At 39.2% G+C, this 14,055-nt stretch overlaps 1 protein-coding gene across 7 annotated transcripts in view; it reads right to left on the bottom strand.

Moving 5' to 3' along the window:
- LOC139946843 (SAM and SH3 domain-containing protein 1-like) overlaps positions 1 to 14,055 on the bottom strand; it is a 183,919-nt gene that overhangs the window by 59,309 nt on the left and 110,555 nt on the right. For 6 of the 7 annotated variants that reach the window (XM_071944572.1, XM_071944574.1, XM_071944575.1 and 3 more), the window contains one exon: positions 11,079 to 11,143. In XM_071944572.1, coding sequence (XP_071800673.1) covers positions 11,079 to 11,143 — 65 coding nt within the window. Of the gene's footprint in view, positions 1 to 4,289; positions 4,419 to 11,078; positions 11,144 to 14,055 lie in introns of those variants that run through there. The other variant, XM_071944580.1, reaches the window with a different exon arrangement.

Raw genomic sequence — 14,055 nt, 5'->3', positions numbered from 1 at the left:
TGACTTCAAGCGAACATGTTCTGAGAAACCGAAATGATGAAATCAACTGATCAGCCGAAAATTTGCATACCTGAGCAGCAGAGTTCCTACACATTGAAAAGTGCACTCCCCTGGTCTTTTGAAGAATGTGACAATTGACACAAAAAAGACAGGGTGCATCTCTGTTGCTTCAAAGCCCCAGTTTTGTCGAGCAGAAATATTTTCAAAGTCAACATGAAGTTTTTTATGACAGCTTCAACTGAACAAGCAAATCTGCGAACGCATCTGTGCCATTTTGTTTTGCCGATCGATTCTTTGCTTCAGAGAGCCTCGGGCCAGCCAAGCTTTGTAAAAGTTGACTGGCAAAAGAAATTTGCCAAGCGCAGAAATCCCTTTTCTCCCCCTGCACACGTTAGCATACTCTCTTAATCTAAATGAGTGAGAATGTCACTCTCTTGTCCGAGTGTTGTCAGTTTCGCTCTTTTGAGAGTGAAAGTCAATCTGTGTCACTCTGTTTGAGTGAAATTAGAACAAACTTCACTCTAATAAGAGTTAAAAGTACCGTATTTCACTCTCAAAACAGTTGAGACCTCAAGTATAGAATTTGAGGTCTCGAAATCAAGCATCAGAAAGCACACAACCCCGTGTGACAAGGGTGTTATTTTTTCTTTCATAGTTACCTTACAACTTCGACGACCGATTGAGCTCAAATTTCCACAAGTTTGTTATTTTATGCATATGTTGAGATAAACCAAGTGAAAAAGACTGGTCTTTGACAATTACCAATAGTGTCCAGTGTCTTTAAAACCAAGATAAACACCGAGTAAAAACCATTCTGCATACCTTGATTCAATTCATCAGCGTGCATCACCCAAACATCAAACAAATTTAGGTCCAAAACGCAAAACATTTTGAAAAATCCAGGGAAGTACCCCCCATACATGTACATGTATGTATGCATGCGTGCCTGGCTCTGAATTGCTCCTGACTTGACACTAATCCCCTGAGTCATTTGTCTGTCCACTAGCCTTCCAGTTGAGGATGGGATGATGGAGATCCATTGGTCCAGACTTGTGGATATCAAAGATGGGATCACTGAAGATTGAAATTATTCATTTGGGGTGGAGAGGATGGATTGATGGAGACTAATCCATATTGAGACCTCAAAAAGTCTCTTAAAACATTTGTTTTTGGGTTTTGTTTTTTTTTGCTGGAAAATGAGAAATCACTTTGTATTTAATTGTTTACTAAAACAGTTACAGAGTTATTGATACTCAAAGGATCCTTAAAAAGTATTTTAAAATATTTATTATTCTTTCACTGAAAATGAGAAGTTACTTTTTAATTTTTAATTTTTTTATTTTTTTGGGCTGTTTACTCAACTGAATTAAGTTCAAACTTTCACATGTGACTTCTTTAATATATTTATTTTAAATGTTTGCTCCTATACCAGCATTACAATTTAAGGACAATCTATGGACCTAACTTGGGCGCATTTTACATTTTAGTACTTTGATAAGCGGACATGATGCAGTTTTTCCCTTTGCCCAGGGCCCAATTTCATAGAGCTGCTTAAGCACAAATTTTTGCTTAAGCAAAAAATACATTGCTTAGTAAAATCAGATTACCGGCCAAGACTTCACTCAATTGTTATGCTAAGTAAACAACAGCTAAATACTAGTCATAAGCAATGTATATGGCATGCAATTTTGGCCAGTAACATGTGTAAAATAAGGGAGCTATTTTCGTGCTTAAGCAGCTCTATGAAATTGGCCCCAGGTCATCGACCTATCCACACAGACCTATCCCTTAGTAAACATTATACATCCGCCCATTTTATATACCATTATGATGTTTGTGTTCCTGTATTCAGTTGGAAAACAGGTTTCTTCAGTCTGTGGCTCACAGTTATGGGGTTGACAAACGAGCAAACGTTGTCAAAACTTGAACTCCTGGGCAGTTTGGCTTGAAATCTTTCAGGTTTAACAAGGGAACAATAAAGAATTAGGAAAAAAAACAGTTAAAAGAAAAGTAATGCCTTCAACTGAACAAACTCTTGAAGTTGGACGATCAATTTGACCTAACTCAGCGTTCTACCTGAACAGTGGTGTGCTGGGGACAAAATGCCAGTTAAAACACACCCAAGGACCAAGGACCGATCAACAGTCACATTAAGTGACCTGACTGGCTAGGGGTTTGTTAAGCTAGGCATTATTTACTTACACAGCTTGCCATGGCCTAATTTCATAAAGCCAGTCGGCACAAAAACTTGGAAAGCACAGAATTGTTATTGCTAAGCAGAAACAAGTTACATGTACCAGCCCAAATTCCATTAAGATTGCCTGTTGTGGCAGGTTCCCAACGACTTAATTTTTGTTTAGCAAAGAAATTTGTTAAACATTATTTTCTGCTCAAAAGCTTTATGAAATTGGGCCCCGACGTCATATTATGTGGGTTAAAAACTTGTGAATTCTTAATAACTGCTTGTAATATGCAAAATAAATTATAATGGCTTCACTGTATGTAAACCATGGTTAAAGGGGCCATTCATAATAGTAAATGTTTAAAAATCCATGCGTGGTATTTTAATTCCTTCTTGTTTGTCAATTTGAAGGGGAAATAAATCTAATTTTTAAAAAATAAAAATAAAAGTATTTTGATTTTCAGTTATTTCTTTTGACCCACCGAAAAAAAATCACATTTTTTGTACATTGACTATTATATGAATGGCCCCCTTCCTTACCCATATTAAAATTCTTTGTCTATGAAAAGTCATCTATGATACCACTGAAGGAAATTAAAAAGTAAACATCAACCAGAAAATTCAACATTAAAGAGCAACTTGTCAAAAGATCATTTTCTGAAGCGGCAACACAACTGCAGTGGTGGGGGGGGGGGGGGGGACTTTTTAGATTAGCGTGAACCCGAGCTCGACTGCAAAAGCTAATGCCCAACTAAAATTACCTTAATGTGAAAAGGTTAGGCAACTCTGTAATCAAATCCTGGCATAGAATATAAAGTAGGTCAACTTAGACTGGGGCGCACACGTCAAAAAAAAGATCGTCTTTGTTGTCAACAATAACTATCCAAGAAACTCGACCGTCCACAGTTACACAAACATAGTAGTAATGACTCCCACTTCTTACACGTTAGTCCCCTGTAATTTGCAAATGGTGACAAACGAGCCCCGGTTTAAAGAAACATTTAAAAAGTGCACAAGAAATAAACATTGGTGTATTAAAAACGACTGGAAGGACCGGAAAGGTTCATGGAGAGACAGCAATTCGGAGCTTATAAACAAATGTATTCTGGGTAGATTATACCCCAGACAATGTGTCTCCAACGAGCTATCGGCCTGACTTGGAGATCAATAATGCATTAATTAAATTCATTTTTTGTAATGCAATAGGGGGGGAGGGCGACTTAAATAACCTTAAAGGTTTGGTTTGCCCCCCAAAAAGGGAAAAATATCTGGGAAAAGGGAATGCAAAATGTTTCAGGTGTGATTGCTTTATATTTTGATACCCCTATGTTCCGACAACCCTATGTTCCGACAGTGTTCGCCCGATAGTCCGAAGGTTTGTCAGTCGGAAGGTTCAATAGTCCGAAGTTCAATAGTCAGAACGCACAAATTTCCGATAACAGGGTATTCATTAGTCCGAAAATGAAATAGGGTTCATTAATCCTAACATTTGATGCGATAGTCCGATGATACGAAGGTTCACTGGTCCGAAGGTTCGGTAGTCCGGATCGACGATAAGGTCCGTTCCGAATCGACGATCAAACCTTGTTGTCAATTCCGACTATCGAACCTTCGGACTATCGAACCTTTGGACAATTGAAACTTCGGACTAACAAACCTCGGACAAACGAACATTCGGACTAACGAACTGTAACCGTTCAGACACCCCTACAATGTATGTTCCGAAACCACCTGATCATTTAGTGTATCTCAACGTATGCATAAAATAACACACCTGTGAAAATTTGAGCTCAATTGGTCATCAAACTTGCGAGATAATAATGAAAGAAAAAAAACCACCATTGTCACACGAAGTTGTGTGCGTTTAGATGGTTGATTTCAAGACCTCAAGTTCTAAATCTGAGGTCTCAAAATCAAATTCGTGGAAAATTACTTCTTTCTCGAAAACTATGTCACTTCAGAGGGAGCCATTTCTCACAATGTTTTATACCATCAACCTCTCTCCCCATTACTCGTAATCAAGAAAGGTTTGGTGATAATAATTATTTTGAGTAATTACCAATAGTGTCCACTGCCTTTAAATAAACAACCCAAGTTCCTCTCTCACCTTTTCAAGAGCGCGGCCTCTGTGTTTCTTCGGTTCCTAAGTCGCCGCCGCACACCCCAGCTATCCATGGTGCTTCACCCGAATCGCCAAATATTTTGTTTTGTCATAAAGGAACTTGCTCAACATTTTGACTTTTACCCACAAAGGAAATGAGCGCTCGACAGGGTATATTAATACACATGTGTATAAAAAATTGTGGTGTGTATAAATAGTGGGTATTTGACTCAGTGTGCGTGTTGGACAATCTAATGGGCATACACAGTAACTTCCTGGCCTGTGACATTTGTAACACCAGTATATAAAAGGAAAAAAAACCTTCACCAAGGTCTTTAGTTTTGGGCGATGAGTGGTAACCTTTGGAGACGTGAGCTCGCTAATCCGTGGTGACTTTGTTGGGTTTCTTTTATACAAAACATTTCTAAGACATGTACATGTAAGTGTGTCTCAGGAACTAATTAGGTTTGTGATTAATCGTTAAATTGTGAGAAACATTAAGCTTACTAAGAAAATGTGCGTCAACATCAGCTGCCGTTGTTTGCCAAACTTGTGTTTGTGGTCCTATTGTTGTTATTGTTGTTGTTTTTTTTTGTGTGCTTTTGTGGTTGTTGCTTTTTAGGGTCAGGGAATCTGTAAATTCCTGAAAAACTCAAATCTTAAAAAAAAAACATAAACAAATTAAAGCTCTTTTGTGCCAGAGTAAATTTTAACAGCATCAATATAGCCATTGGAAACTAATCGTGTTGGAGGCCTTTTACCTAAAATAACTGCTTCATTTGAGGCAATACTTCATGTGGTTCACCCCACCCAGGCAGTGTATAGATTATTATTATGAAGCCATTCAATATTCAAAAACAAGTTTGGGGTGGGTGTGGGAGGGTCAAAAAAATTTCGACGAAAAAGAAAGATTTGTGTTAAAGGGAAGGTACACGTTTGGTAATTGTCAAAGACCAGTCTTCTCACTTGGTGTATCCCATCATATGCATAAAATAACAAGCCTGTGAAAATTTGAGCTCAATTGGTCATCGAACTTGCGAGATAATAAAGAAAGAAAAAAACACAAAGTTGTGTGCATTTAGATGGTTGATTTTGAACCTCAAGTTCTAAATCTGAGGTCTCGAAATCAAATTCTCTGAAAATTACTTCTTTCTCGAAAACTATATGGCACTTCAGAGGGAGCCATTTCTCACAATGTTTTATATTTATACCATCAACCTCTCTCCATTACTCGTCACCAAGTAAGGTTTTATGCTAATAATTATTTTGAGTAATTACCAAATGTGTACCTTCCCTTTAACTTTGACTATTCTGAGTGGCCCCTAAGCTAAAGACCACTGATCATATGGCATTAACATGTGTCATCCCGTTCACGGTGGGAACAATCCGTGTTATGACTACAACTATAAGACCACTGGTATGTTTGAATGAAGCTGCACCCTCCCTCACATGTACCACAAAAGCCAATCACAAGCAACAGCAACAAGCATTAAAGAGTAATCATCAAAATGGCCTCTCCATTCACAAGCCCTTCCATAATATTTAGAAAAACTCTGAAACCCAAACACGAAGAAAAACGTGGGAACAATTCTACAATCAACACTCCCCCCATTGTTGCCAGTCAAAATGCATACTGAAGTCAAATAATATTTGAACTGTTTGTGGCTGGTTTCCTGTTCAGGGGATATTTTTCCGAGGGAACATCCAAGCACTTCACCTGTTACAGTTGAAGAACTAGGCTTTGTGAGTAACATCTACATGTACTCCAGAGATCTGGTGTACAGTACAAAACCACCTTTTGACCTCCCATCATTTCACATGGCCATCTCCGTTCTGGAGATTCGCAGTTAAATACGACTTACATGTGTACACATATAAAGCCAACACCTGTGGTTATCCTTGTGGATCAGAACAAGGGACCAGTCTAAGGCCTCAGGTACAAAAGTTGCGGAAATAAAGCATGACAAGGTCCAACTCATGCAGGGACAGTCCCAGAATTTCCAGCAAAGGTAGGAGTCACTTCCAGACGGAAGTGAAATACAGACAAATGTGGGCCAGAGGAAGTCGACTGTCAAGTTCCTCTAACAACCAGTGAGACTGGCTAAGGGTACAGTCACCATGATTAATGGCTGTAACTATTGCATAACATTAACACTTTCATCACAGTCTGTCCCTACAGTCAGATGTATCAATTCATCTTCATCCCAATTATCTTCTGACCTTGATGTCAAAGTGGGGAAATGTCAGATGATTTTTTTTGTCATGGCTGGAAATGTAGTTCAGTGGTTACGATGTCCGTTTGACTATCGCATTTTTAAGGAATCACATCTTGCGGAATGATGATTCGCAAGGGACATTTGTGTACAAATTTACAACAGGAAATTAGGTAAGTGATTTGCACACATGGGTAACCCAGCGGTCATTATAAACAGGAAGAATCCGCTAACCACATGTGACAACTCTCCTTCAAATATAGAATTTCAGGAAGCCAACAACAAACTTGATAAAAAACATTGTGAACTCACCCCGATTATGATCATAAAATATATGAAATGGGTTAACCGTTTATAAATGTTTTATGTGGATTCATTAGAGAATGTTTAAACAAATAGTAACAATGAATACATTATGTTTTAAATTAATAATAAAAAACCGATACCTAGGGTAAGCGTATTCCCAAATCAACTGCCACCAGGGCCACCTACTCCCGGGGCTGGAACAGGGTTACCCCCTTATCAGTCTGTAAGGTTGTAGAAAAGGGTATCATCAACTAGGAGCCTGGCTGGTAGAGGAGAATAAAAAATACCGTCCCAACTTTTTACGAAGCAATTATGGCCAAGTGCCTTGTGAAAGGGCACGAGTGTCATGAGCGGGATTCGAACCCACACTCTGATAACAAGTAAGGTTTTATGCTACTAAGTATTTAGAGTAATTACCAATAGGGTCCACTGCCTTTAACAGCCACTCTCTTCTTGCAACATCAACTTCTTCCAGGCTCCCCCCCCCCACCCCCACCACAATTTTGTGGGCAAGTGGGTGAGCAATCCCATATGTATATTCCTATTTTCAGAGGATTGTCCGATTAAAGGGGTGGCAGAAAATATAGAGCAGTCACAAGCTGTCTTAACAGAGAAACACTCTGAAGGATGCCTTGCAAGTAGATACAAACAAAATGGTTAAACTCGACATTCTTTGAACAGACTCAAGTTCATCACCCTTTCTGCAAAGTTTACTGGGCCAACCCAACAAACCTACCTCGGCGGAAAAAAAGATAAAAATCAATGCATAATTGAACCATATTGAACGTACTATCATCATTCCCTTTTGTATCAAGCCTATCAAATCCTTTAAAACAACAGAGTGTATTGCCCTTTCTGGGCCAACCCAACAAACCTACCTAAACAAAAAAAAATCAAAAAATCAATGCATAATTTAACGTACTAGCATCCTTCCCCGCTGCATTAAGCCTATCAAATCTATAAATATAGAGCACCCTCTATTGACTTGTTTTTTGGTTTTTTGTTTGTTTTTTTAGGTTCGATCTGTCAAAAAAATATGAGGTTGATAGTATTTTTCTGTTTTGATAGCTACACTTTCAGGGAGAAGCACTACAAATCTCAAACAAATATTCTGAGTGGTTGAGGAGGGGGGAGGGGCAACAAGTCCTGTTGGTGTTTGGTTTCCTTGGATTGTTCTGTTGTATAAAATGATTTTGTTCAATCTAAACTAAAACAATTTTTTTTAAAGGGTGTACGATAACTTGCAAAACTCCAATGGAGAAAGTCTGTATTATAATTCGTATAAACTGTTAAACACAAAGTTTTGCTATTTTCTATGAACTGAAAGAAATTAGCTCCTGCTATGGTCTCCATTGCCCCTGGTCTTGGTCTTGGTGCCCATTCAAACATTTCCCATTGACTGTAAGATTTTCCTCTGGAAGTGCCCTTTGCAACAAGTAAATGGCCTTGCCCTTTCAAAGATAATATTCCAGGCGTACAAGCTACAACCCAAAAGTGTGTGAACAGTATGCAACTATAATATTGTTTGACGTTGATATTAGCTCCCCACTGTATTGTAGGTTGAGAAACTTGCTTTTGCGGCAAAGCCGAGGGAACTAGTTTGACAACTTACAATACCACAGAGAGCTAATACAGATTGTCCGCATGAAATAAACCATGTCGTATTTGTTTTACTACAACTCATGCATATAGTTGCATCGTTGTCGTCCACAATGTTCTCTATAGCTGCGAATTGACATTTACATGTGCCGCCATGTGAACATAAATGGCTACGGTAATTTTCGTGAGCGCTTTACTAAACCCTTGCAACGATTCCACAATTGCTTTATAAAGCGAATGCGTAGTAGAGTATAAGCATGTGTGTCCCACAGGGTTAGTCTACTACGCATGCGCTTCACGCAGTAATCGCTGATCTGAATGCGTGTTTACCGGGTGCGTAAGAGCTTGTGTCTGTGATTGGCGAGTAGCAACAACAAAAACGTTGTTGAAGCTTGATGGTGAATGGACCAGTGAGAATTCATCTCTTAATCATGAATATGCATGAGGTCCCAGGTCAAAATTCCAGTTGAACCTAGTTAACTGGGGTCAACTGGTTCAACTGGATAGTGACCAAACTCGTCCATTTTCCATACAAACCAATTGGTTTGGACTAGGTTTAACTGTGTTCAACTAGGTTGAAATTATAAACCAGTTGGTCTCTGTCCATTTTCCATATTAAACCAACTGGTTTTAACTGTGTTTAACTAGTTTATCAACTGGTTTTCAACTAGTTCCAGTTAAACCCAGTTTAACTAGGTTCAACTGGAATTTCGACCTGGGGTACAATGACGATCAGGCCTGGAGTTACATGCCGGCCACAAAGGCCATTGCCTCTATTGCTCCTGGTCTTGGCCTTGGTGCCCCTTCTAAACTTTCCCATTGACTTTTTAAGATTTTCCAATGGAAGTGCCATTTGCAAAATGAAGATGCGGCCTTGCCCTTTCAAAGAAGACATTCCAGGGGTCGGTTTCACAAAGAGTTAGGACTCGTCTTATCTCGAGTTAGGACGAGCAACTCGTCCTAACTTAGGATTAATCTTAAAGGAACACGTTGCCTTGGATTGGACGAGTTGGTCAATAAAAAGCGTTTGTAACCGTTTTTTATAAAATGCATATGGTTGGAAAGATGTTTTAAAAGTAGAATACAATGATCCACACAAGTTTGCCTCGAAATTGCGTGGTTTTCCTTCTACTGTGCGAACTAACATGGTCGGCCATTTATGGGAGTCAAAATTTTGACCTCCATAAATGGCCGACGTGTTAGTCGACGAGGTAAAAGGAAAACCACGCAATTTCGGGGCATGTTTGTGGGAATCATTGTATTCTACTTTTACAACATCTTTCTACCCATATGCATTTTATAAAAAACGGTTACAAACGCTTTTCAAAGACCAACTCGACCGATCCAAGGCAACGTGTTCCTTTAAGGTCTGCATAATACAGTGCAGGGTGGGGAATCGTCCTGAGTCCTAAGATTAATCTTTAAAGTTAGGAAGAGTTTTGTGAAATCGACGGCAGGCCTAGTAAATATTTCATTGAAAGTTTCATGGGAATTCCCTCTTAACCTTGCAAAGCACGCAGACTCTGGAAATTTTCTCCACCCGACAGTTATTATCTTCCCCAAAAATTATAACATCATGTTGCTCCCAATAATTAGCACAGTAGAGACACAACAGCGCCCTCTTGTGATTTAAATGTATCCAATTCAACTCCCAGGAAATACAGTGCTACATGACAATTTACACAGACACACAATCTACACTACAAGGGTTTTATGCTAAAGAACAAGCAGTACCAGTTACCTAATGAACCTCAGTAAACTTTGAAGACAAAATTAAATTCCACTTGAAAAAATAGGAAGGATTCCTATTGGTTTAAAAACAGACTTTTGGTCTTGAGGGGCACCGATGACCCTTAAAATTGTCCCTACTCAAAGAAAGTGACATTTTCTCAGGAATATATTTTCCAATTTCAGACAGGAGAGTCTTGTAGGATGGTAGAAGTACAATCTAAAATTCTATGTGTTGATTCAACAAACACTGGTTAAACCACCAAACTCATAAAGTTGTTTATGCTAATTTGTTTCTTTGGTTCTGAGTGCTTTCACACAATGTAGTATTAAATGGAGCTGTATTGACCCCTTGCACGCGCGTCACACGCGGCGGATGATGCCAAGCTCACCATGTTGGTGGTCAATAGGCTTACGTGTAAACGCCGCGTCACCTAAAAATGCGCACTTCACTGAATAACACACGTTGACATTGACCACCAAAATGGCGCATCCAAGATTATTCTGATGATGTTGTCAGGTGAAATGGGTCAATAGCTCTGATTTCACAGGGGAAAAAAATTACTGCTACACCAACATTAACAGGGGTGAGAGTCATTGCTAACCAAAAAGTCTGAAACTGGGATACAAATTCTAACGTATGATGAAATGATGGCATTTCCTTCTTCTGGTAACCCCTGCAGCCAATTTCACGAAACGCTAGGACTAATCCTATCTCAAGTTAGGAAGAGTAACTCGTCCTAACTTAGGATGGGTTCAATCATGGAGTGGCTCAATGCGTCCCAACGTCTATGGTTACGGAACTTAACTCGTCCTAAGTTCTAAGATAAATCCTAAGTTAGGAAGGGTTTGGTGAAATCGACGGCTTGAGTTATAGATTCCAAGAAGCTTTTAAGGAACAGTGTCTGTCCACAGCCCAAGAAAAGTAGACCAAAGAGCATGTACTCACCCTGATGAGCTATCACTGCCTGTACTCGTCAGTGAAGATCCACTGTGTTGGCTCCGTCCAGATTCCTAGTACGAAAAAAAAAAAAAAAAAAAAGAAAATTAGTTTGATATAAGTTGATGACAAGTTAAAACAAACAAATTATATAGTATAAATTGGGCAGCATTAAGTCCAAGTAATCTTCACTTAAGTTTTGTGCATGGCTAAACTTTTTGCAGCTCTTGCACCAGATTGACTCTTACATGTAAACTTTTATGTTGCGAGTCAATTGAGTTAAAAACTTTGAGTTAGACGTGAATCCTTTTCAACAAAAATTTGCCAAATTTACTGGTTTACAATTTCTTCTGAATTTTACCAATAAGTCTCAAAAGTAGCCCCCCAAAAAACCCCAACAAAATGACTTAGTTTTCCACATATATATTGTTGATTTCTATAGGTGAAGATCGCCAAGGGTGATTTTTCCCAGTGCCATTTACTTTCTCCTTCTGTTATGAAACTGTGCCCAAGAAAAAATGCACGTAGTTTCCACGCCGGAAAACAAATATTGATAATCACGTGTCAAATCTATATTCCGGAATGACAGCTAAATGTCACAATGGCAAAAACGTGTACTAAGCACGCTTGGATGCACATTCCTTAACGCTCACGCGTGACTACACACATGTATCTAACGCCTTGCAGCAGTTATTACCAGAAGTATATAAAGAAACTGCGGCGAGGGCAGGCCAGGGTTTTTCTAAGGCCGAGGTGAAACAAGGATGGCCCTGTTTTACGCTACAGGGGACATTGTACAAATCTGCAGGTTCGCATAATATACTCTTTGGTTTATTTTGCTCACTGACCATAAGTCTTTTACACACAATTGTCGTTAAAATATAAAATAAAAAAAATCGAAGAAGCCAAGTCATTTGAATCACATGTCTGTACTGCATATTCATTCTGGTTTATTTGTGCGATCATCGATAAAACATAAAATTAAAAAAAATCGAAGAAGCCAAGTTATTTGAATCACAGGTCTGTACTGCATATTCTTTGTACTTTATTTTGCTCACTGTCCATAAGTCTTTTACACACTAAATCGAAGAAGCCAAATTATTTGAATCACAGGTCTGCACTGCATATTCATTCTGGTTTATTTTGCTCACTGACCATAAGTCTTTTACACACTAAATCGAAGAAGCCAAGTTCTTTGAATCACAGGTCTGTACTGCATATTCAATTGTGGTTTATTTTGCTCACTGACCATAAGGTCTTAATTTACACACGATTATCGATAAAAAATAAAATAAAAAAATCGAAGAAGCCAAGTTATTTTAATCACAGGTCTGTACATATTCATTGTGGTTTAATTTTGCCCACTGACCATAAATCTTTTACACACAATTGTCAATAAACCTAAAATACAAAATCAAAGAGATATTTCAATTGCATTTTGACTATTAGAAACTGCAATGAATTGATGAATACGGTGAAAACAACAAAGCAACTGAACAGTAAAATACAGAAAGTATGAGGGCAGCTACAACAATGAAAAAATGAGTGCATTGTTTATGAGTCAACGTCACAAATAAAAGTGAAAGACATCGACTGTTGCGTTGATTCCCAGACCAACCAACACCTCCTTTAGATTTCGTTTTAAAATATTTATAACGAAAACCGACATGATGGCGATTCTTCAGAGCCTAAAAGGATCCTCCAATCTTCTCTCGACACCAAAGCACTTCAGATCCAAAACACACTTAGGCTGCAACTTTATATTATTCAATGGGTGATTAAAAAAACAGTAAGAGCGGCTTTCCTTTATTGTAATTATTTGTCTACTGTTTCATCTGCAACAGAGCATCTATATGTCAAACCACTTTGAAGACCATCGGCTCTGTAACTCACAACCACCACAACTTCCTTGGCGAGCCGACATCGGAGCTTTTTCATTAATTCTATTAAAAGACACTGTTTCATGGCCCCAAGTTCGGCTTCAAAACAAGAAGATCGTATCTATGCCTTTCGCTTGCATAAAGTGTACATTATTAGCCCACTAAAGCATAAACGATTCATATCTAATAAAATCCACAGACATCATTTTCAAAACCCTCTATCTTTCCATCTTGGGAAACCAAATACCCAAGTACGGTCTCTCTCCCAAATCCCGGTAATATTCCGCAAGAGTAAATCCCCCCGCACAAACACACCACACAAAAAAAAGGCGCCCGGCATCAAGAAAAGCGTCAGGACAGTGCATGAGCTGTCCCACTGGGGGCCTTCGGAAAAGATTTGAAATCGGGTTTTTCTGTTGGGGGTAAACATTTGAGCAGTATCAAAGACTGTCTCCAATTTCTGATTGTTGTGTGCGTCTGCAGATGGGCCTCTTGGTGTGAGAGGGGAAAAACCAGAGTCCTAGTGGAGATGTAGCAATGTAGTACAAAGGTTTGCGAGGGCTAGACAACCAGGGACACGAACGCGGACAAACAGAAGGAGAGATCCGGGGAAAAAAAGGAGGAAAAAAAACGGCTTCTGTTTTGACCGCATGATGGCAAAATAAAACTGTTCGCTTTCCGAAAGCATGGTTCAGATCATGTAACCCGATATGGTGTGCGGGGGGCACTGTGGATTGGCTCAAGAGGGGAAAGTGAGTTTTATTTGATCAGGAGCGAGCGGAACGTCCTGCAAGAGGGTAGCCAAACAAGAACGACGTGTGTATATGTGTAGCCAAACCATGCTTGGAGTGCCATGGGAAACAAACGCTAAATTGATGTCAATATTAGCCGAGCTCAAGTTCGGGCGACTGGGAAAGTGAGAAGACGAAAAAAGGAGAAGAACGGACGGGAGAAGAAAAAAAAGTGGAATAGAGACAGAGAGAGAGGGTTAAGGAAAAGGGTTTGTAGGAAACAGGAAACCAGGGGAAGATAGTGACTGAGAGATGAGGATGATGATGTTTATGATGAGGACGTCATGGGGGGAAGGTGGGAATGTAAAGGATGAT

This window comes from Asterias amurensis, chromosome 14 (genome assembly GCF_032118995.1).
Source record: "Asterias amurensis chromosome 14, ASM3211899v1".
In the NCBI taxonomy this organism is placed as follows: domain Eukaryota; kingdom Metazoa; phylum Echinodermata; class Asteroidea; order Forcipulatida; family Asteriidae; genus Asterias; species Asterias amurensis.
This window is presented reverse-complemented; position numbering and strand designations above follow the sequence as displayed.